Below are 24,768 nucleotides of genomic sequence, written 5' to 3' on the forward strand. Positions count from 1 at the left end.
GATACCACATATTAGCTGCGATTTATACCTTTATGCAACGATCCAAGATAATCACGTTTAGATACACGAATCATAGATTCATAAAGTTGAAGCATTGACGTACCTTGTTTCGGATCCATCGTTCTTGATGCGGAATTTGCAACGATCCGTTGCTCAATAGCTTCTCCTCTATGAACCCGCTTTAACACTGGCTCCAATAAGACGGCCCCTCACGTATCGTTATTGACGATTCTTGATGTGAGGTTGTGTGGACATTAGGGTTTAGAGGAGGGACTTGAGCTCTATTTATAGAGATTGAAACCTTATCCTCTCATTATAGATAAAGCTTATCTTGGCCCATACTTATCTAGTCCCATATCAAATTTCAATTAGGAAATCTTTTATCTATCTTTATTAGACGAAATTTATATTTACAATAACAATTAATAAAGCCCATATTGAATATTTGAAATATATTCTAACAACTCACTTGAAAAAATACTTAATTTCAATATATGTAAAGGAAGCTACTGCAATTGCAGTAGATACATGAGGGAGCTGTGTGGCTCAGTGACGAATTAAGATCTAGGGAAGAAAATTTCATTTCTCTTTTTTTAGAACATGATTGTGTTGCAAATACAATATATATAAAGGACTCTAAGAGATAAGATGCAAAAGGTAACAAAACAACAAATATCCCCTAAATATTTGCTGAGTATTTTCTTCCCTTAACACCTTGCTTTCTTATTCTTAGAAATTAGATACCATTTTTACGATTGTTTTTTTCTGCCGAATAATTCTCCTGACTATGATAACCCGCAAGTATGGGGAGATCACTAATCGCTGGGGTAGTGACTTATTACAAAGGGCTAATTTTCTACAAATGTGAGTTAGTACGTGTATCTGTCCACGGGACATTTGGCACCTTGATGGGGCTCGGCTACGTGATGACCTTGTCGGAATAAGAATATCTTATACCAGAAGTAGAATCCTCGAAAACAAAAAACAAAAAAAGAAAAAAGAAAAAAGAACAAACAAGACAAGAAACGAGATACCTTGCTTTCTTATTCTTAGAAATTAGTTACCCTTTCGATGATTCTTTCTTCTGCTGAGCAATTCTCTTGGCTATGTTAACCGGCGGTCGGACCTGCTCTGTTCTAATCATCAGAACTTCACTTCGAGATACTTTCTCATCCTGTCCTTTTAAGACACGGGCGTTGCTAGCATAATGTAAGGTTATGAGCTACAAATTCTTAAAAAAGTGAACCCTACATTAATTTTAATTATTTGTTATTTATTCTTTTTTTTTTACTCAAAACATGTTGTTATTCTCACACTAAATTAAAGACAAGTCACATAAGCTTTTCTCTTTTACACACACTCAAGATTTCCGTCCTCTCCTCCAAATTTCGGATGGAAAATACGATCAATGGGCGCGAACTCATCATTTTCGCACCATAATGCAAATCTGTCTTTTCTTTCTTTTCTTTTTATTATTGTTATTTTCCAATCCTTCTTTCACTTGGCTGATTCACCTTCCTCAGCCTAGAAACCCTTAATAGATGTTTCTCGGGCTGAAGCATCATTTGAAAATCAAACCAAATATAGCATCATCACACGGCAGTCTCGAATGGAATAATTATAATGATTTCTGAACTTTGATTTAATGTATCCAATATCATTCCTAAAGATTTTAATTTGTTCAATGTGGTTCATAAAGTTTAACCCAATATACAATGCAGTCTTTGAACTTTTTATTTGTTCAATGTACTGATGAACTTTTGGTAAATGTTCAATCCTATCTCAAGACTAGAATGAAAATATCAAATGCTATCTTTCCATTAGTTTAAGTTAAAGGAATTTGCTGTTTTGGCTTCCAATTCGATGATTTTGAATGGTGGGGGAAAAAAAATAACGTTATATGTGGGTTATCCACGTAAGATATTAAACTCAAATTCATTATATTTTGGATTTCACATGACTTTTTGAGTGTAATAATCTCTTATAGAGTGCAAAATGAATAGCTTGCACAAAAGCCGTGTAACAACAAGAAAACATTACACTTTAAATCTAACCGTTCACAAAAAATAGGAAAACACATTTACTAAAATGAAAACAAATTTACTAAAATCAATTTGACACGTGCATGATCACCCCATATAAAATCCAAATTCACACATGTCGTGTTCGATATGTTAAGAACTCATGTTAGAAATAGTTTCTCCCTTAGCTTAGGATATGAAATACTCACAAGAAATTACGAGCTAACAAAACAACCTTTTCTTTTAATGTCCTTTGAGTATGAAAGATAGCTCTCAAATCAACAGAAATAGAAAGAAATATGAGCCATATTCAGAAAAGTATTTACAAGGACAAAAACCGAAATAAGAAATAAAAATATTGAAACCAAAAAGAAGAAGAAGAAGAAGAAGAGAAAAATAGAAAAAATATATAATAGAAAAAAAAAAAAAAACAAAGGACTAGTACCATGATTTTTGCTGGTCTTTGTCAGTTGTAAGAGAGATTGGGACAAGAGTCAAACGTAATCTTAACTTGGTCAGTCGTCCCAACCTCTTTGGACAGAAAAAAGCACTTTCGCATTATTCATTAATGACACTAATTTTCTCCATCTATCCGCAAAAAAGGGAAGGAAGATTAAACCACCTGAAAAAACATCTGAGGATACAAATGCATAGACCTATTCCTAAGGCGCAACCTTAAAATAATATCCACAAATCTATCAATAACAATTTCTTGCTCAAATAATGCCCACAAATTATATCAATAGGAATTTCCTGCTGCCTCCATATTTAGTTAAATGCAGTTTTCTTGAATGTTTTCTTCCCTATAAAATATGATGAGCAACCAAAACCCTATCATCTCAAAAGGACGTGAAGCTCGCTCTCGCTCTCGCTCTCGCCCTCTTGCGCTTTGATAACTCCCATTTTTTTTTCCTCTTCAGCTCTTGTATTTTTCCTCTCCTCCATTTATGCCAATTTATCTTGCACCCTCCCATCCATTGATTTTTGAGGAGTTCCTGTTCAAGGAGAGGTCAAAATGCCGGCTGTTGTAGTAAATCACGGCGGTGATGCCCCGGAGTTTGAAGGCAAGGTCACGGTCTACGTGATCATCTGCGTGTTCATCGCCGCTTTCGGAGGGCTCATGTTCGGTTATGACATCGGAATCTCAGGTTTAACTTGCTTTTTTTTTTGGGGTCACTTCTATTCAAAACTTTTGTTCATTGTCTAGTAAAAGATTTAAATTGGTATTTCTAAAAAATAATTTGTTCAAAAGTACTGTAAATGTCTGTTTTAGTTGGTAAACTAAGTCCTATGTAGCCTCCAAAGAAATAACCGTATAACTGTTGTTTATTTGGGGGACAAAAGTTTAATGGGTGGTTTCCGGAATATCGCCTCTAGCAATTAAATATTTTAGCATATCTTAAAATTATTTTTAGAAAATGATAAGTCACATTCGTCTTTCTTCACTGATTTCTTTCAGATATTTTTGCGGACACACAAGTATTTTTTTTTTTTGCTAGCATCTTATAGGAAATGCTCTTGTGACATAAGATTGAAACGTCGTAGATGGTAATAGAGCCAAACAAAAATGTTTAATTTAACCTCTTTTAGTCAATTTTAATCATACACAGGAGGTGTGACATCCATGGACGACTTCCTGAAGAAGTTCTTCATGCACGTGTACGAGAAGAAGCAGCATGCCCGCGAGAACAACTACTGCAAATACAACGACGGGCTTCTGCAGCTCTTCACGTCGTCGCTCTACATCGCTGCTCTCTTGGCCAGCTTCGTCGCCTCGAGGGTGTGCACGAAGATGGGCCGGAAGCCGACGATGCAGATCGCGTCGGTCATGTTCATTATCGGGGTCTGTCTCCAGGCCGGCGGCATCAACATCGAGATGATTGTGTGTGGGCGGCTCATGCTCGGCATCGGCGTCGGTTTTGCCAATCAGGCAGTGCCTCTATTTCTGTCGGAACTAGCACCAGCCAAGATGAGAGGAGCGCTCAACATATGCTTCCAGCTCTTCATCACAATGGGGATCTTGGTCGCCGGCATCATCAACTACTTCACCTCCACCATCCACCCCCACGGGTGGCGCATCTCCCTTGGCCTCGCCATTATCCCGGCCGGCATCCTCCTTGTCGGGTCCTTCGCCATCTGCGAGACCCCGACGAGCCTCATCGAGCGCAAGAATCTCGACGAGGGCAAGTCCACCCTCAAGAAGATTCGGGGCACCGATGAAGTCATCCCTGAGTTCGAGTCCATCGTGGCCGCGAGCGAGATGGCCCGCCAAGTCAAGAACCCCTTCAGCAAGCTCATGAAACCGTCGAGCCGCCCCCCGCTCATCATCGCTATCCTGCTCCAGGTGTTCCAACAGTTCACCGGGATCAATGCCATCATGTTCTATGCGCCTGTCCTGTTCCAGACGGTTGGGTTCGGCAGCAATGCATCGCTGCTCTCGACGGTCATCACCGGTCTTGTCAACGTGTTCAGCACGTTGGTCTCGATCTACACAGTCGACTGGGCGGGAAGGAGGATCTTGCTCCTAGAAGCTTGCGTTCAGATGTTCCTCACTCAGGTGAAGAAAATATTTACCTAGACTAGCTTATTTTCCATGATATCACAATTGACGGTGACATTTGTGCTGTGATGCTGCAGGTTGTGATCGGCTTGATCCTTCTGATAGATCTGAAGACCACAGGCTCATTGAACCATACGGAAGCCATAATTGTGGTCTCCTTGGTGTGCATATTCGTCGGGGGATTCGCGTGGTCGTGGGGACCGCTGGGGTGGCTCATCCCGAGCGAGACATTCCCCCTCGAAACCCGGACCGCCGGTTTCGCGTTCGCTGTCAGCTCCAACATGCTCTTCACCTTCATCATCGCGCAAGCCTTCCTGTCAATGCTGTGCACCATGAGGGCCGGGATCTTCTTCTTCTTCGCGGCGTGGATCTTGATCATGGGGCTGTTCACGCTCTTCTTCCTGCCGGAAACAAAGGGCGTCCCCATCGACGCGATGGCCGAGAAGGTGTGGAAGCAACACTGGTTTTGGAAGCGGTATATGGTCGATGTGGACGACGAAGTGATGATGGAGAAAGTGCATCCCCATGTCAAGTGAGCTGCGCAGCGAGGATTCGCATGAGGGTGGAACGGGACGAGAGGCGAAGTTATACACGTTCGACCGTATGTAAAAACTAAAAGTACATAGTTGTTGACCTAAAGCTTGTTAGGAACTAAACCAAGCTTAAACTTTTAGATCGGGTTCAGGCTTCTATTCGCTTCCCCAATCTCATATTTTGAGGCATTAGTCTTAGGTTAAAGATTAGCCTAAGCATGAGGGGAAGTGTACCTAACCTGCGTTGGAAAATAGGTCCACATAGTTATACAAAAGTGAGATTTGTTTAAATTTTTGCACATTTGGAAATTATCCAACTATTATAAATGATTGAACAACTGTTCACTTCTGTCATCTAACTAGATTTTTTCTTCTTATAACACGCGTGCCAATATACCAATTTATTAAAACTCAACGGATACTCCCATCATTTCAGATTCACGTATAATCTTGTGGTGCTAATACAATGTCAAATACCAATAAGATGTAGCTAAACTAGTTCCTTAACCTGCCCTATATGCATGTATGCTAATATGCATATTTTTGAACTTGGTAATCCATTACTATAATGTGTGTTGTGAGAGAAAAAATATGACATTTCATAATGAAAATTTTTTATGATATTATACCAAAGAAAATCGTATTGATGCTATAATGTCAAGTTTTCTACGCACATTACAAGCAAATATGTTTTTTTAGTGTGCAATAATCAAAGCTGTATTAAAACAATCATGTTCAAAAGTAAAAAATAAAAATAAAAATTAATGTCCTTCGAGTACGAAAGATATTTCTCAAATGGGTAGAAACAGAAAGAAATATGAGTCATATTCAGAAGAGTATTACGAGGACAAAAACTGAAAAAAAACACAAAGGACTAGTACAATGTTGTGCTGGTCTTTGTGAGTTGTTAAGAGAGATCGGGACAAAGAGTCCAACGGAATCTTAACATGGTCATTCATGCCAGCCTCTTTGGACAGGGAAAATCTTTCGCATTGTTCATTAATGACGCTAATTTTGACCCAAAAAAAAAATTATTGACACTAATTTTCTTCATTTATCCAAAATAATAGGAAAAGAAAATTAAACTAGGTTAAAAAAACGAAAACATCTGAGGACATAAATGAATAGGCATTCCTATTCCTAAGGGACAACCTTAAAATAATATCCACAAATTTATCAATAAGAATTTCTTGCTGCTGCCTCTATATTTAGTTAAATAGAGCTTTCTCGAATGGTTTCTTCCCCCTGTATAATGAGACGAGCAATCGAAAACCCTAGCATCACAAAAAGGACGTCAAACTCTCTCTCGCTCTTGCCCTTTTGCTCAAACTCCATTCTCTTTTCTCTTCATCTTCGTGCAATTTTTCCTCTCCTCCATCTAGGCCAATTTGTCTTTCACCCTTCCATCCATTGATTTTCTGAGGAGTTCCTTTTCAAGGAGAGGTCGAAATGGCGGTGTTCGCAATGCATAACGGGGATGCCCCAGAATTTGACGGCAAGATCACGTTCTATGTAATCGTCTCTGTGTTCGTCGCTGCCTTCGGAGGGCTTATGTTCGGTTATGACATTGGAATTTCAGGTAAAACTTACTACCTTTCTTATTTTCGCTTGAGTTTTTTGTCCTCATCTACGAAAAGATTTGAATTGGCGGTCTGAAAAATTGTTAACAAGGATTTGATCAAAGTGCACCTGGTGCCAAAACTAGTCAATCTGGTGCACCTGGTAAATTAGTCTTATGTTGCCTACGAAGAAATAACCACATAACTTAATCTTTTCGTGAAAAAATGATTTTCGGAACATAAACTCTAATATGATAGAATTTCATTACAAATTAGAACTATCTGTCAATATATAACGAATCACATTCGTCTTTCTTAACTGATTGCTTTTGCTAAGTTTTGCAGACACAAGAGTTTGAGTTTTTGCTAGAATCTTATAAGAAATGCTGTTATTGTATAAAAAAGGAGAAGATTAAAACATAATAGATGGTAATATACCTAAACAGAATGTTTAATTTAACTTCTTTTGTGTGATTTCAATCAAACGCAGGAGGTGTGACGGCCATGGATGACTTCCTTAAGGAGTTCTTCAAGGAAGTGTACGAGAAGAAGCAGCATGTGCACGAGAACAACTACTGCAAATATGACAACCACCTTCTGCAGCTCTTCACGTCGTCGCTCTACATCGCAGCTCTCTTGGCCAGCTTCGTCGCCTCGAGGGTGTGCACGGAGCTGGGCCGAAGGCCGACGGTGCAGATCTCATCGCTCTTCTTCATCATTGGGATCGGGCTTCAGGCCGGCGGCACCAGCATCGAGATGGTTCTTTGCGGACGGCTCATGCTCGGCATGGGCATCGGTTTTGCCAATCAGGTGTGTTTTGCGTAGAAGTTACTAACCATTTGATGGTGACACATGCTGATTTGTGTCAAGCAATATTAATGCTCTTGGCAGCCTTAACATGTAGTTTCTGTAATTTATTTTGTCTAACTGTGTATGTTTCCAATTCTTTTCAGGCAGTGCCTCTATTTCTATCAGAAATAGCACCGGCCAAGATGAGAGGAGCGCTCAACATATGCTTCCAGCTCTTCATCACCATCGGGATCTTGATCGCCGGCATCGTCAACTACTTCACCTCCGACATCCACCCTCACGGGTGGCGCGTCTCCCTCGGCCTCGCCATGGTCCCGGCCGTCGTCCTCCTCTGTGGGTCCCTCGCCATCTGTGAGACTCCGACGAGCCTCATTGAGCGCAAGAATTACGAGGAGGGCATGGCCACACTCAAGAAGATCAGGGGCATGGACAACGTCATGGCCGAGTTCGAGTCCATCGTGGCAGCGAGCGAGATGGCCCGCCAGGTCAAGGACCCGTTCAGCATGCTGTTGAAGCCCTCGAGCCACCCCCCGCTCATCATAGCTATCCTGCTCCAGGTGTTCCAGCAGCTCACGGGGATCAACGCCATCATGTTCTACGCGCCTGTCCTCTTCCAGACGGTCGGGTTCGGCAGCAACGCGTCGCTGCTCTCCACTGTCATCACAGGTCTCGTCAATGTGTTCAGTACGCTGGTCTCAATCTACACGGTCGACCGGGTGGGAAGGAGGATCTTGCTCCTCCAAGCTTGTGTTCAAATGTTCCTCACTCAGGTGAAGAAAAAATCTACAAGAAGTTTATTCTAGTCCCATGTTCATTTGAATATTCCTATGATATCACAACTGACATTGGCATTGTGCTGTGATACTGCAGATTGTGATCGGTTTTATCCTTCTGATAGACCTGAAGCCCACAGGTTCATTGCACCCAAAGGAAGCCCTAATTGTGGTCATCCTGGTGTGCGTATTCGTGATGGGATTCGCGTGGTCGTGGGGCCCGCTGGGGTGGCTCATCCCAAGCGAGACGTTCCCCCTCGAGATCCGGACTGCGGGCTTCGCCTGCGCCGTAAGCTCCAACATGCTCTTCACCTTCGTCATCGCGCAAGCCTTCCTGTCGATGCTATGCCACATGAGGGCCGGGATCTTCTTCTTCTTCGCAGCGTGGATCTTGGTCATGGGGCTGTTCACTCTCTTCTTCCTGCCGGAAACGATGGGCGTCCCCATCGACGCGATGGTCGAGAGGGTATGGAAGCAACACTGGTTCTGGAAGCGGTACATGGTCCATGTCGACGACGGTGACGACGAAGTAATCTTGAAGCAAGTGCATCCGAAAGTGAAGTAGGATTCACGTGAGGGCGGGACGAGACGAGAGGCGAAGTTATACACATTCGAACAAATGTAAAAACTAAACGTACATATTTTTTGACCCGTTTCGATCGTTTCTTTCAGACAAAAACATCCATGTAGCAATACAACAGTGAGGTTTGTCTCAATTTTGGCACATTCCGAAATTATCCAAACGTTAGAAATGATTGAACAACCGCTCACTAAGGTGATTTACTAGATCTTTTTTTTTTTCTCTTATAACGCGCATGTCAAAACATTAGTATTATTAAGCCACCTTGGGCTATATGGACAAAGGACTGCTAGTTTGCTCAAAATAAGATAATATATTTTCTAATAGTATTTACCCATCAAAGTAATTAGATAAAATCATTTATGCATTAACTAGGAATAATATATTTTTTAATAACATGTATATTTATAGGGGATTTGAATGTTCTTTTTCTAGGTTAACTTTGTCTGTAACTAATTTCATTATTAGATATAAAATCAAGCGAAAGTTAACCATGCGAAGAAATTATCTATACTAAAAATCACAAACAATTTAAAAATTTTAATGAATTTTTTTATTAATTCAGATAGATGAAAAAGAAATATGCTATATTTGACATCCTAAACGTGATACATTTAAATGACTGAAATTTATTTCTTTTATGTGAGATGACATGAGTTATAGTTGCAAATTATGTCCATCATATATTCATGAAATGCAGAATGATATTTCAAAGGGGCAAATGCACCAAAGTACTAAATCCAATCACGAAAATGTAATCGAGTTTTAGAACCTTTGAATAGCGCAGTTTGTCGAATTTGTGTAATTAAGTTCATCCATTAATTATGTTGATTTGACTAACGAAAAAAATGACGTGTTTTTTTTTTTTTTCCCTTTTCAAGATACGCGGCGGTGTGAATTTAACACCCACCAAATGTCACGTTAGGAAGACAGAAACTTCCACATTAAAAAAGGACAAAAAAGAAGTATCAAAAATAAAAAAGAAGAAGAAGAAAGTAAGGACACATGAAAAAAAGATAAGAATTAAAGTAATTAAGCTAAAAATCTAAAACCACCACTAAGAAGCTCAGCCATGTGGCCATTAGCATTTCCGCAATGGTGCTACGACTATGGCTGATCAGCCTCGCCACCACCAACTGCCTAGATCCGACTCACACCAATCACAATGGTGTCACCACCACCACCGGCTGCTTCACCTCGCTATTAGCAACCATACTTAACTGCCACGGTCCACCTCACTGCCCTCTCAACCATGGGCGGTTCACCACCCCCAAACCAAGTTCAACTTATTGCCACCAGCATCAATGTCAACCAGCACTATGCTCGAGTCTCGACTCACCACCGTCAGAGTTTCTCTCTCAAACAACATCCCAATATCCAAATCTAAGATCATGACCCCCAAATATGAGGTTGTGGTGGTCGAAGTTGTTAGAAATTAAATCAAATTCATAAATATTGTCTCGATTAATGGATAGTGTCAATCAGCATGTGGAGATCCGTTCAACTCCCAACACAGATACACAAACCAGAGCACAAATCAAGACTTGTCTTTGTTATAGTGCAATTTTCAAGAGTCATTATTAGTTGAGTCTTTCAAGAGTCTATTCGTATTTCAATGGGTAGTTATTGCAATATATATACATGTGTTTGTTCATGTATCTAGAGATAGATCAAGAGTCATGTATCAAGCCTATAAATAGGTGTTTCTTGTAACCATTTTGATATCGGTGAATCAATTGTAAATGTAGAAATATAGAAAAGCCATATTCGGTCTCCTCCTTCGTGAGTTATTTTATGAGTGTTTGTGTGAGCCAACCTTCGATTTGTTTGTCCCGGCCTAAAATTAGGAAATTCCAGGTTAATGGATTATTAGGTTATATTCAACTAAACTAATGTGGACTCTCCCATGCCCTACCAAATCGCAACTCAAGTTCAATTTCATGCAAATATTTATCTTGGAGTTGCCACTAATCATTTACTATAGGTTGATCAGAAACCTAAATAAACTAATGGGAAAATTATTTTATTTCAACGAACCAAAGATTATGAGTTCGGGTACTTGATTATATTAATTTTTCGATCAATGCCCTTTCGGTACTAATTTTCATGAAGATCATTTGATGGGTGATTTGAGTTAATTTTTTTAGGGTTTTCTCTTTATTAAATGCAATGCTAATGTAAATTAACTATACGACATGTGAAATGCAATGACATAAAAGAATGACATGGCAATTACGACATAGTATGAAGTATTCATGAATGACGTGACAAGATGACACGGCATAATGATGTGGCGAATATGAATGACATGGAAGATATGACATGCAGCTATATAATACGTGTTGACACATAAATTTTGTTTTTCCTTCATTTTCCATAAAAATGAGAATTAGTCTTAGTTCTCACCAAAAATAATTAATTTTTTATGCATAGCATAGTAATTTCTTTGCATTTGCATATTACTTTGGACCGATGGTGGAGGATTCGAGCTTAACTTGACAAGCAATCGGGGTTGGCATAGCATGAAAAATCTAGCCAAGCATGGGGAGTGTGCCGAAAATTAAAATGGTATTGGACTTAGTTTCAAATTTAAATCAGCTCGTTTTTGCTTGCTTAAGTATTTAAGGCTTTTAATTAATTAAAAGCCATTTTGAGCCTGGAATTGCAAAATTAAGCCCAGACTAACCTTCGGCCAGCCCATCTCATCACCTTGTGGACTAAATATTGAAGTGTTTTAATGAATTAGGACTCTTTATCAAAATTTTTAAATCCGACGTCAATAGTGAATCCTACATTGACTAGGATTAGGATCCTTATTGCCTATAAATAGAGCTTTATGGCTTAGGCTTAGAGGGAGGCCACAATATTGAATACACGGCACAAAAAAAAAAAAAATGGTGAGACTCGGCCACTCGAGAGGAAGAAAAGTAGAGAGAGAAAGAAGCAGGCCCGGGAAAAAGGGTCAAGGATTCTCTCCTTCATTGACTGCTAGATGGGAGGATTCGCTTTGGGGGCAGCCACATTGTAGATCATGGGGAAATCGTCAATACTAATCACGTTTCTCCTTTGCCAGCGTTGTTATTAACACTGACCTTTGTCAATCTTGGTTCCAAATTATTTTGTTTTCTTGCTCAGTAGTAGGGCTTCACATCATAACTCATGGCCAAAATGGAGAGAGAGGTAGACGAAGAATTTTACTTTGCAGGTTCAGAAGGGGAGGGTAATACGTTGAGGTGAGGACCTTCACTGATAGCCCACAAAAAGGTAGATGGATAGAGACGGAGAAAACAAAAGGAGAAGAAGACAAAGAACGAGTTTTTTTTTTCTTCTTTGAGCCCATCATCACTGACGCGAACGTTGATCCTGTTTCAAGACCTCATGTTCATCGGTCACTAATCCACCATCGCAGACTATCCTAGCGCCCTCGAGCTACGGCGAACCAGTTGACGTGCATGAGCCAAACCTCCTCGAGTCGGTGTCCTGGTCTGTGGTTCTTTTGTTCTCGATTCATTGAAGTATCCTTGCATTAGCGTGCAATTCAACAAAAAGAAATACAGGATTTGAACAAGTGAAGTCCATTGGTGGATTTTCTCTTCTTCTTTAACTTGGTCAATTAAGATTAGCACTCTAATTCTTTTGTTGACTAACATCAAGTCCAGGATACACGTTAAAGTGATTCCGTGAAGCTGCAAGGAAGGAGTCCAATCGAAGACTTCGCTCATGGATACGGGTGCACCTCAAGCAATCCAGCCAATCAATTTGTTTCCACGGGATAAGTCCTCTCAGATTAGTTGGCGAGTCCTTGCACCATCACCATGTCTGACCACCTGAAAGTCCTCATTTGTGCGGGAATTCCCTCTCAAGCTGGTCCATCCCCAACAATGATCCGTGCGTACACTGGCCGTCACAGCTATGCGTCCTCCGTACTTGGTGTCCTCAGCTCGACCTCGGTGTCCTTGGTGTCTTTGTCTCAGCCCCGGCGTACATCATCTACTGCCATCGAGCACCACCGTCGTCTCACTGAGCAGATTTAACCCGCTGTCCAGCCACTATTTAGGCTTGATTCGGGGGTAATCAACACTACAAAAAAACGACATTTTAGCGACAAATTTTGCCACAAAAAATTCGGCAAAATCCGTCGCTATTTGATTTTAGCGATGAATTTTGCCACGAAAAAAAATTCGTCGCTAAGCCGGCGTCGCAAAATTTAGAGACGAAAATTTGAATTTTCATCGCTCAATTTATTGACGAAAATAGATTTTGTAGCTAAATTTGTCGCCAAATTTAGCGACGAAATCAGATTTTCGTCGCTAAATTTTTGCGATGAAAGAAAATTTCATCGCTAAATTTAGCGACGAAATAAAATTTTTGTCGCTAAATTTAGCGACTAAATGTGTTTTCGTCACTAAAATTTAGTGACGAATTAGGATTTTCGTAGCTAAATTTAGTGATGAAAAGTCAAATTTTTGTCGTTAAATTTTGCAACGTCGTGTTAGCCACGAATTTTTTTTCGTGGCAAAATTCGTCACAAAAATCAATTAGCGACGAATTTTTCCGAACTTTTCGTGGCTAAATTTATCGCAAAAAAGTCGTTTTTTCGTATTAGCAATTTTTTTTCGTAGCTACACAGGCACCGCCGCGGCCGCCACAATGACGGAGCACTTCACTTGGAGGGCCTTCAAGGATCCGGCCCTCGGGATCCCGGAGGCCGAAAGTCGTGAACTTTGGAGCGGCTCTGTCGCGACCCTCCCGGAAATTTCCTTCCCGGGGGTGGAATAGGGCTAACGAGCCGATCCCCTCCTTTTTATAGACATATATATATGTGTGTGGGGGATCGCGAGTCTCTCCCAAGACCCATTACTCGAATCGCGATGTCGGGTAAAATTTTTCAAATATCGAAATTGACCTTGTGTGGTCGGGTGGCATGTGCGAGATGTACATGCAATTTGGAGTCGCCACCGATCGATTTATTGGAAGGTACGATCGGAAAACCTTACCGAGCGGTCGGGAGAAACCGTTCGGTTCCGCGAAAACCGTAGATTTTGGGTCCGGGGATTTGGTTACGCCAAGTTTCATATTTGACGCCCTTTCGGTTACCGATGTTGATTGTTTTTCTAACCTAAGATTTCATGCAGATGCGATATCAGGTGAGGTAGGCCCTAAAAAAATCTAAGTATTCATACGGATGGGATTTTTCTATCCTAATCAATCACAATCAGAAAAAAAATAATGCGCAATCAAAATCATTACAATCGATCAAATCAATCAATCAAGGTTCAATATGTCTAAAATGGCCCTATCGGCCCACACAAAAATCAATTTTGGGTATCGGGGTGATTTGGTAAAAATTTGGGGCGGATGGCCCGGAAGGGTAGAATGGTCATTTTTGGGGTTTGGGACCGAAAATCACAAAATTTCGATTTGGCCAGTTGAATGTGGCCATTTCTCATTTTTTGTGATTTTCTTGAATTTTTCTAATTTTTTCTATTTTTTTTTTGAATTTTTATTTATTTTTCAAAAATATTGGGAATTTTCCGGATCGAAATTAATCAACCCTCGTAGTCTCAAAAATTTTCGATCCAGACTTTATGAGTCCCGAATCGATCTACAAATTTTTAGAAATTTTTTATGAAAATCTGGGAATTTTTATGAATTTTCTAAGTATTTTTACAAATTTTTTTGGATTTTTGGAAATTTCTTTTTATTATTTTATTATTTTTTATTAACAAACCGGACCGGGTCAACCCGGTCAACGGCCGGTCAACCCGGTCCGACCGCTCAGAGATCCCTCTACGACTAAAACAGCGCCGTATGCTATTTATTATTTATTTTCTATTTTCTAAACTATTTTCTAATATCCCGAATATACAAAAAATTGGATGGACGGCTGAGATCAATCTGTGAATTAATCTCAGCCGTCGACTCTGCCTTAAACGAAACGACGCCGCACCGCTCTAATACAGACGGTCAAGATTAAATCACGAAGTTCGATCCGAGCCGTCAATCTCTCCCGAATCAAAACGGCAACGTTTCTGACCCTATATGCAAAACGACGTCGCCTCGCCTAAATGTACCGATGGCTACGATCGGGACTCAAATTAGATCCGGGCCGTCGATCCCTCCTACACACTAAACGACGACACTTCACTCGGGGAATACGGCACCGTTTTGCATTTTCTATTTTCTAATCTAATAAACGAATTATTTAAAATCTAATCGGACGGTCGAGAATTGAACTAAACTAATTATCTCGACCGTCGATCTATCCTAGTCAACCGGCTCGCTCAACGGACGAGCCGACTCGGCACCGAGCTGGACCAACCACAGCTCGCCACTTCAGCATGTTGACCCGCCGACCAGACACGTCGCCTTCGTCTTCTTCCTCCCGCCAACGACGCAATGGACGGCCGGAAGCTTCCGGCGACGATCCAACGGTGAATCCTTGACCAAATCTCATGAAACCAAATCCTATCGACTCGTCTCAACCTCTAGTTTAACATATCTAAGAATCACAGCATTTCATCCATGGAATCGCGAATATCAGACGAAACACAGTCGCGACATTGCGTAACTCAATCATACGATTTAGAGCATAACTATTAAATTCATTCACGGGATCGGTTCGAATGAGGTTTAGAAACCTTACCCGCAGGTCCGATTGACCTGGTTTGGTCTAGGATCTCCTAGACGGGCTTCGTCGTTGATCGGCCATGGAGGTTGGATTTCGACGACTCGATTGGTAGGTTTTATGCAAAATCGAAGTAGAATGAATATGCAGAGGTGATCAGCAACGTTCAAGAGCCAAAACGCACACAGCAATTGCGATGATCGTGTTCAAAACAGTAAGATACCATGAACGTGCCGAGCTGAGTTTGAGAGATCGACTTACCGATTTAGAAGTTTTTCGGACAATTGATCGAGTGCGATCGCTTCTCCGAAGTAGCAGGAAACTTCTGGAAGTGAATCGGCACTTTGATGTGGTCTGAAATGGCCGGCCGAGCAGCTTGCGATCCGAGCTTGAAGCTCCGGCGATGGCGTCGTGCGAGAGCTCGTCTCTCTCTCTAGCTCACTCTCTCTCTATTCTGTTGAGTCCGGTGAGCCTAATGAACCTCCTCCGTTCTAGAATCCTCCTCGGGCTTTTATAGTGAGCTTTTGAAATTTGGCGCGTCGGGCGTGAGCTGGCCGAGGGTGATTCACGTGCGCCCACGTGATTTCAGGCCCGCCGGACGGTGACGGAATCACTAGGATTCCGTCCAAGTCCATTAGACGTCCGTTGAGTCAAAAACGAGCAAGAATTGCACTTGGTTTTGAAATGGTTGACTTTCGGTCGCCGGGAACTTTGACTATCGATTCCGCCGTGCTCCGGCGGCCATCATTGCCGTGCCGCCGGTGGCAATCGACGGATCTTGACTTGACGAACAAAAGCCCCACCTCTATTGATCCAATTAAGCACGAATTGAACTCCAATTTGATCGTCAAAGTCCATCGTTGAACCTGCAAATGGCACGGGTGAATTTGGGGAAGATGAAGTACTGTTCGGACCGGTTCAGCCCGGTCCGACCGGGCAGTCGGACCGGTCCGAACCGGTTGCAGACGGTGAATTTTATGCAAATTTCAAAATTAAACCAAATTGGCTGGGAATTTTTGCAATTAAATTTCAAAATTGAACTCAGGGGCCTGAATATTATCTAAAAAAGTAGTTTTGCCCAAAAGTTCCCATCAATTTACATGAAAACCCCAAATTTTTCAATTTGCCCAAATTAGGGAAAAGTTCAATTGAGTGTCAATTTGACCAAATTGGACCATGAGACCCATTCCAATCAATTCTAAATGTATGAAAACATAGGGTGACAGTCCAATTTTACCATGATAGTCCCTCAATTAAGATTAATTTCAAAAATTGGCAAGTTGAGGGACTTAATCGCAAATAATTTGGGGATTTTTGTCTAATTCGCGCAATTCGTGCAATTGAGGGTGCAATTAATCAAATTGAAGCTCAAAGGGACTGCAATTGAATGTCTAGACTTAAAATGTGCAAAAATTGCAAATAAAAAGACTCGATTGGTATTTTTTATGCAAATTCAACCTTAGGCATTATGAAGAAACACCTAAAATTGAACTCAATTTTTGATTTTTCTTGAGGTCAATATGAAAAAGGAATTAAAAGAAAAATATTGAACATTTTTCTGTATTTTTGCGATCTCGAAAAGTATTTTTTATGAATTTTTCAAGTATTTTCCTATTTTCGAAAATATTAAAAAAAAATGCGAAAAACATGAAAAATTATTTTTTGTTCCAAATTGGTTCCTTATGCTTGGCCAAGGCTTCCAATGTTGATTTTATAATTTTTTAATTTTTTGTGAATTTTTAATGAATTTTGGAAAATAAAACTAAAGAAAACCGATTAAAAATTCGGGTGTCAACAGGCTCGAGGAAATGAAGGGTCTCTCCAAGAGGGTATGCGCAGCCGTGGCGTGGGATGTGACATCCCACTTTTGATAGATTTCAAATGGTCAAGAGAACCGAAATAGGTTGAAGGCCGACTTGTGATGAGGAGATTCACGCAAAGAGGGAAATGAGTTGAGGACATAGCCGCCCAAACCGTGTAGGGTGGGGAACTTTGAATACGTGTGCGATTACTTGTTCGTACGCAAGGGAAGCCCCACGTTACAATTATCGAGCATTTTGGGGCTTGCGTATCCGGCCACGTGATGATGGATTTCGGCAAGTGCAAGGAATCCATCCGACCCTGTCTTATAGTCTAGCTAGTATATTCGGATAGAGCAGGCTAGGTTGTTCAGCTTAGCTGGTATATTGATTCATGTAGCTAGATTAACATCTCCATGAGTCGGGCTAGCGGAAAGTACATGTGAACCAACGAGTTCGAGCGATGACATGTGATCTCCTCTTGAGATGTGGGTTGGCATAGGCTCGTAGAATATTTAATGGATTTGCATGTTATACCAAAAGAATAGATTATTGTTATTGAAGTTGAAAATTAACAAGACATTTGAAGAATTCTGGAAAATGAGGGATGAATAGTTGAGATTATACGATAGTACTTAGGGGGCCGAACAGTATCGGCTTCGGTTCTAGCCTGGACATGTAGGAGAGGTTCTGTTTGCGGGTTCCAGTAGGGCAATTAAGGTCACCGAAGGCTGAGTTAACGTGAGTTGTGGACTGATCATTGAGGTGGACAGCACTACATAGTTGGTTATTAAACTTTATTAATAAGATTACGTAAATAATATATGACATTGGCAATGCCTCTTGGGACGTGGAAAGCATGCAACTAATCCTAATGAGCTGCTCCTTCCTTAAACACGTGGCATCTATGGCAAATGAGAAGGAAGATTAGTGGATGAGTGTGGCAACCAGGGAATTAGCCACCAAACCTCTACTACATGCGCAAGGACACATGTACGGGGAAGAGTCCTCCTTCCCATCTTCCTTGTCATTCACGTCGAAGACCCACTCGAAAAGAAAAAAGAGAGAGAGAGAGAGAGAAGAGAGAACGCTGGGTTTGGGGTAGCTCCGTCGACGCTCTCTTGGAAGACGCAAGTGACCGTGAAGAAGATAGGAAAGACTAAGCGGCTGTCTCCTGTTCATCCTTGGAACTAAGGCAAGAAACTCATTCAATCCTGTCTTGTAGTGTTGCTAGGAGGTTTGAACATAGTAGATTAGATGATGTTAGGTTGGGCGGAAAGTAGCTAGAGGGCTTGAGTTTTTAAGGATACTGATTTGGGATGAAATTGAAAGAGGAAGACTACCGACCTTAGTTGTAGGACTTGATGAACAACCGATTAGGGAGCGCCACAATGGTATTTGGCTAGAAATGGTAAGACTTAGAGAGGAATGCTGTTCGGTGGAGGTTAAAGGAATGAAGAATTGTCTTGTTGGTGAACGAGGACTGTGAAACCATAGACAATAACCGATTGTGGCCGTGAACTGCAGTTAGGGGAAACAAATAGAACCCAATGACTTGCTTACTATCCTAATGCACAAATTATTGATTGAGACTTTGAGCAGCTTGTAGTATTGTATTGTTGGTTGTTCTTATTGCTATGTTGTTCTTTCCGGATACGGGCTGATTAATTAAAAACACCTCCAAGGGTCTTCGGGTAGAAAAGAATGCGTGTATGGGGAACTAATAGAGCTATGTACCCTCGGGGGCTGATCGAGCACCAAAGAACCAGGTCGATACGATAAGTCTCTTAGGTGAGGATGTACAAATAAGAAGCTAACTTAGATTTTAGTTCTTGCGTTACTATTGTTGAAGTTGGTTTGAATTTGTTGACTAACATAAGAAGAAATTGTAGCATAAGGAAAGAAGTTCTGGATTTAAAATATCTCACGCATTATACATTCACGTATATCATGGCATAGAGTAGCAATGTAGTTGACATGAGTAATCTCTACGTGTAATTCGGGATGCCTTGGAAAAAGAGTTGTGTTAACCCTAAGCTGTGTGTGGGGATGCCGTGGCCACTGCAAGGAGGCCTTGGAGGGAGGCATTTGCCTCGGAGGGAGGCGTCACAACGCTAAATCAATTTTGTGGCTGGTGAAAGGATCGGTCGAGACGAACTCGCGTTCATGATATCATGTACATACATATTTATCACTCATTTCGACTACATATGCGTGACTTATAACAAGTGATTCTCGCGCAATGAAATTCATTATTTGGATTTGAAGTAACTCGTTTGTTATTGGAAAAATTGCATATAAATATGTTTGTTACCTTGTCGCCTTGAATCAATTGATCTAGCTATTAAGGGATAAGCTTAGGAACAACACGAGATTGGACGTTTTTCTTGCTGGGCCTAGAGCTCACTCTTGTGTTATTTTCTCTTTTCGGATTAGAAAACAATGGCAACCCCTCCAGAGGGTCGCTTCGGAGTCCCCTTAGAATACGAAGTGAAGAACTACGACATGATCCACTTAGATGCGCCTTAACCGAAGCTAGTAGTATATGAGTTCACTCTGTGGGTAGACGAGGGCTTTGTGTCCGGCATAGTTCCTCACATTTTCCATGCTGTTTACATACCCGTAGGCGGGCAGCTTATAGGCCCGTTCTCGTACTATGCTCTGGGCGACGCAGATGAGCCACTTGACCCGGGGAACCTTGAGCAGGCAAGCGACACTTCTGAGGGAGATGCTTTGGAGGGGGACTAGTGCTGGAGGGAAATAGTTCGTATGATGTCTTTTGAGTTCGGCGGTAAGTAAATAAAGAGGAGTAGTCATCCCAAACCTCCCACCTATGCCGAAGATTTTTTTTGGAAGTCATAATTACTGTTGTAAATGAATCTGATATAGAAGTGGACTTTTCTAGATAACCTTTTACTTTGAATTCTAGCTTTAAGTCCATGTAGTTTACATAGGTCGGATGACGAGTAACGAAATGTTATAAATCCTACATGTACTATTTTATCCTAAGTTGGACTAATCATGGATAAACTATAACGTGCTAGAATGTGGTTATCTGGGACGCCACGGCTCTTTTGGTATCAGAGCATAAGTTTACCCGGAGTGATAAGGTGCGAAAGCGTTTAGGGTACTAAGACACGAGCGTAATTAAAACACTAATGCTTGTGATTGTTGTATTTGTTGCGAAATAAGTAACCATTAGGTTACTCATGGGCTTTAGTAACATTTGTTACTTATAAGGCTTATCATAGTGATCATGATTGGGCATGGATCAATATGCTGAGGACTAAAAGTTCACAATGGTAAGGACCGGAAGGTCATCAACGAGTGGAGGCGGGAATGCAGGAGCAGACAATCGGATTGACGAAGTCTTGCAAGCTTTGGCTAATTTAGGCACGACGATAGGAGCTCAAGCGCAGCAACCACAAGCTGGTACAAATGTTGGAGGAGGTGAATACCGTTTGCGGGGCTTAGTAGAACAGTTCCCAAAGTTAAGACCACCAAAGTTTACGGGATTAGGACAGCCCGAGGATGCCGAGAGGTGGATTAAAAGTATGGAAAAGATCTTTAGATTGCTAAATTGCAATGATGTGGACAGAGTAGCTCTGGCCGAATATCAATTGGAGGACAACACCCAACATTGGTGGTATGCAAGCAAGGACACCGTATTTTCCCAAGGTGTGGAGGTAACTTGGGAGATCTTTGTCAATGCCTTCTATGGGCAGTATTTTTCCGATTGTGCTAGAGATCAAAAAATAGCTGAATTTATGAATCTGACTCAAAGTGACATGACCGTGGTTCAATATGAGGCAAAATTTTCTGAGCTTTCTAGGTTTGCTCCTCGGTTGATTGAGACATAAGAGCGTCGATGTAAGAGGTTTTTGAATGGACTTAAGATTGAGATCCGGAAGTAGTTAGCTCCACCGAGGATTCGAGAGTACCCCGAACTCTATGAACGAGCTTAGCTAGTGGAGCAAGTGTTATTGAAAGAAAGGATCGAGGCTGAACTGAAGGTGGGATCAAGTCACCAAACCTCGCAGGATTATATAAGGCGTGATAATAAGAGGCCAAGGTCATTTGGCGGAACATTCAATGGTCCTAATAAGAGGCGTAACTTCGGACATTATAGAGGGACTAGAGGCAGTTAGGAGACAGGACAAGCTTCACGCCCAAATGGAACCTGTCGTCGATGTGGTAAGACACATGGTAATGCACCTTGTCCTATAGGAAGGGAATGTTTTGGTTGCGGACAAGTAGGACACTCGATAAGGGATTGCCCACAAGGGAGGCAATAGCCTCAACATACTGCACCGACCTAACAACTCCAAAGAGGTAGAACCAAATTTCCAGAAGCTCAACGAAGGCCCCCAACTCAAGGCGGGATTCAGGCAATGACTCGGGAGGAGCCAAAGACCTCCAAGACTACAATCACAGGTACGGTCTCCTTATGCAATAGAAATGCATATGTCCTGTTCGATATAGGTGCGACACATTCTTTTGTATCTACCAAATTCGTGGAGTTATGTGGATTAAAGTCCGAACCACTTGAGGTGTTGCTTAGTGTGTCTACTCCACTGAGGGATAAGGTGGTAACCACTCTAGTATGCCAGGATTGTAAAATTGTTATAGAAGGGCAGGACCAAATGATTGACTTGGTAATAATAGATCTGGTTGACTTCAATGTTATCATAGGTATGGATTGGCTACGGAAAATGCGAGCCAATGTAGATTGTTTTAAAAGGGTGATTCGATTTAGTCCTGCAAACAAGAATAACTTTGAATTCTTAGGAAGAGGAGCGAAGGTGCCGGTACCTCTTATTTCTACAATTAAAGTTTGTAAACTCCTTAGCGATGGGTGTCAAGGGTACCTGGTGTGCGTTAAGGATTTGTCTAAAAAGGAAGACAAGATAGAAGATATTTCGATAGTTCAGGAATTTTTAGATGTCTTTCCCAAAGAATTGCCAGGTTACCTCCTAAGTGAGAAGTTGAATTCACGATTGAACTAGCTCCAGGAACGAAACCAATTTCTAAAGCTCCGTATCGGATGACATTCGCAGAGCTTAAAGAATTAAAAGTACAGTTGTAAGAATTCTTGGATAAGGTTTTATTAGGCCAAGTACATCACCATGGGGTGCACCGGTGTTGTTTGTCAAGAAAAAGGATGGAACGCTTCGTCTCTGTATCGATTACAGACAACTAAATCAGGTGACCATAAAGAATAAATACCCTTTGCCAAGAATTGATGACTTGTTTGATCGGTTGCAAGGAGCCGCAGTCTTCTCGAAGATCGATTTGAGATCGGGTTATCATCAATTAGGAATTAAGGAAGATGATATTCCTAAGACAGCTTTTCGGACAAGATATGGTCACTATGAGTTTGTAGTCATGCCTTTTGGTCTAACAAATGCTCCAGCTGCATTCATGGATCTAATGAACAGGGTGTTTAAGCCTTATCTGGATCAATTTGTGATAGTATTCATCGACGATATACTGGTATATTCTAAAGGACCTAAGGAACACGAGGAACACCTCGGAATGGCGCTACAGACACTAAGAGAGCACAAGTTATATGTCAAATTTAGCAAGTGTGAATTTTGGCTGGATCGAGTCATATTTCTTGGACATATGATAATTGGAGAGGGAATCTCGGTTGATCCGGCTAAGATAGAGGCAATAGTAAATTGGCCTCGACCAACGACGATTCATGAAATTCGAAGTTTTTTAGGGTTGGAAGGATATTTTCAAAGATTTGTGGAAGGATTTTCTTGTATCGCCGGTCCGTTGACCCAACTAACGTGAAAAGGAGCCAAGATTGAATGGACAGAGAAGTGCGAGCAAAGTTTTCAAGAACTCAAGAAGAGGTTATGTGACATTCTGAATTTCGTACCATTTTGAGACTATTGAATGAAGATTATCTACCGATGTACTTCATTTTTATTTCTCCGGGATCCGATCAATCCCGATTATACCGACCAAAAAGGGAAAGGCTAAGGCACGACAATGTACGTGGACCTAGGAAACTCGAATGAGAATTGACATTTTGACCATAAGAATTGCTGAGGGAATATTTAGAGCTAGTAAAGGTCGATCTAAGGACGATTATGAAATCCATTACTAGCGTTATACGATTGGAGCGCGGGTGATTCTGCTTAACCAATGTATAATTTGCGACATTTTCCTAAATTGGATCTTGACGATCGTGACCTAAGGGACTAGTAATAAAATTTCGCAATTTCATGACAACCAATATGGTCATGACTTGAGTAAGCCTAAGAGTGATGAAAATCATTGAGTCAATAAGTGTAAGGTCGCTGCAAAAGCCGCCCGTCAGGTTGAGATGAACTGAAATTACGTTCGAAGGAAAATGAATTAGGAAATGAATTCTTGAAATAGGGAAAATGGAAATGAAGAATTCCAATTTTGGTCTTTCTTTCCCCTTGGCTACCGAAAATTGGATGAGAAAGGGGTCAATGGAAGTCAAAGCTTCTAGAGAAAATTTATGGATAAGAGTTAACCAAGATATTTGGACTTCATTTGACCCATGTGCTCTATTATTTTGTTTGGACCAAACCAATAATGGAGACCAAGCTTCTCACACACTCTTTGACTTCAGTTGACCAGCCACTCTTGCTCTTCACGTTCCTGCCTTGCTGTTCTTTCACTTTCTGCACTTCCACAGAAAGTTGCTCAGCCCGACAAGCCCCGATTCCCTTTACTATTTCGGCCATAACTTCTTCTTCCGACATCGGTTTAAGGTGAGATCACCTCCATTTGAAAGCTTATCATCTTATCTTTCTAGGAACATATTATGAGTAAAATTTGGCCCAGTAGATTTTCCTGTAGGTCCGATTGAATGGACAAAGGTCCAGTCGGGATTGAATCTGACCCGGTTTGAGAGAGAGCTCGCTTACAACGGTTTTAAGAACTCATTTTTGCTTCAAAATTTTTGTGGGATGTTCTAGACATATAGTACTTGATTTGGCTGAGTTAGGATCTCAAATTTAGTTGAGTATTGATGAGTAATCATGGCTGAATGGAGATGGTTTTTGAGGAGCAGAAACTGCCTGTTTGCATGTCTGAGAGAATTAGATGAATTGGAGATCTTCAAAGTTTTATTTTGACTTCAAATTTTCGGTGAACTCATGAGACATACAGAATAAGGTTTTAGCAAGTTGATTTCGCATTAATTTGGAGCGTAGGATGAAATTAAGGACTGTTGCAAATGGTATAAGCAGAACCGGTTTCTGCTCTGTTCTGGGAGGGTGCTGTCCGATTCTGTTCAAGGCTGGAATTGGTGTCGCCTTGGCTTGAATTTTTCGTTTAGACATGCTACGACGTATATGCATGTGTTATTGAGGAGTATATGCAGTGGATTGACGATTAGGGGTAGTTTTGTGGCTAAACGGTGCGAATGAACCTAAATCGTACTCTGCCCTGTTTTGGACAGAATTGATTTTGGACTTGGACGTTTGACTGAGCTGTTGTGGCTAGCTCAATTAAAAAGG

The 24,768-nt window shown here is 41.2% G+C and overlaps 3 protein-coding genes across 3 annotated transcripts; all 3 read left to right on the top strand.

The window, feature by feature from the left end:
* The first annotated feature begins 2,872 nt into the window (after positions 1 to 2,872).
* On the top strand, positions 2,873 to 5,238 carry LOC115744855 (sugar transport protein 8-like). Its single transcript, XM_048280920.1, has 3 exons — positions 2,873 to 3,169; positions 3,632 to 4,578; positions 4,659 to 5,238. The coding sequence occupies exons 1-3, from the start codon at positions 3,037 to 3,039 to the stop codon at positions 5,115 to 5,117; spliced, it is 1,539 nt and encodes a 512-aa protein (XP_048136877.1). The 5' UTR covers positions 2,873 to 3,036; the 3' UTR covers positions 5,118 to 5,238.
* Positions 5,239 to 6,563: 1,325 nt separating this feature from the next.
* On the top strand, positions 6,564 to 8,821 carry LOC115744856 (sugar transport protein 8-like). Its single transcript, XM_030680245.1, has 4 exons — positions 6,564 to 6,693; positions 7,164 to 7,483; positions 7,627 to 8,253; positions 8,354 to 8,821. The coding sequence occupies exons 1-4, from the start codon at positions 6,564 to 6,566 to the stop codon at positions 8,819 to 8,821; spliced, it is 1,545 nt and encodes a 514-aa protein (XP_030536105.1).
* Positions 8,822 to 20,562: 11,741 nt separating this feature from the next.
* On the top strand, positions 20,563 to 21,123 carry LOC125315399. The gene has a single exon (XM_048280123.1). The coding sequence runs from the start codon at positions 20,563 to 20,565 to the stop codon at positions 21,121 to 21,123; it is 561 nt and encodes a 186-aa protein (XP_048136080.1).
* The last annotated feature ends 3,645 nt before the right edge of the window (positions 21,124 to 24,768 follow it).

This window comes from Rhodamnia argentea, chromosome 6 (genome assembly GCF_020921035.1).
Source record: "Rhodamnia argentea isolate NSW1041297 chromosome 6, ASM2092103v1, whole genome shotgun sequence".
Classification (NCBI taxonomy): Eukaryota; Viridiplantae; Streptophyta; class Magnoliopsida; order Myrtales; family Myrtaceae; genus Rhodamnia; species Rhodamnia argentea.

Coding starts and splice junctions, on each gene's coding strand:
- LOC115744856 (XM_030680245.1), top strand. CDS start 6,564: ATGGCGGTGTTCGCAATGCATAACGGGGATGCCCCAGAATTTGACGGC. Junction 7,484..7,626: donor GCATCGGTTTTGCCAATCAG/GTGTGTTTTGCG, acceptor AATTCTTTTCAG/GCAGTGCCTCTATTTCTATC. Junction 8,254..8,353: donor TTCAAATGTTCCTCACTCAG/GTGAAGAAAAAA, acceptor GTGATACTGCAG/ATTGTGATCGGTTTTATCCT.
- LOC115744855 (XM_048280920.1), top strand. CDS start 3,037: ATGCCGGCTGTTGTAGTAAATCACGGCGGTGATGCCCCGGAGTTTGAA. Junction 3,170..3,631: donor TTATGACATCGGAATCTCAG/GTTTAACTTGCT, acceptor AATCATACACAG/GAGGTGTGACATCCATGGAC. Junction 4,579..4,658: donor TTCAGATGTTCCTCACTCAG/GTGAAGAAAATA, acceptor GTGATGCTGCAG/GTTGTGATCGGCTTGATCCT.
- LOC125315399 (XM_048280123.1), top strand. CDS start 20,563: ATGGTAAGGACCGGAAGGTCATCAACGAGTGGAGGCGGGAATGCAGGA.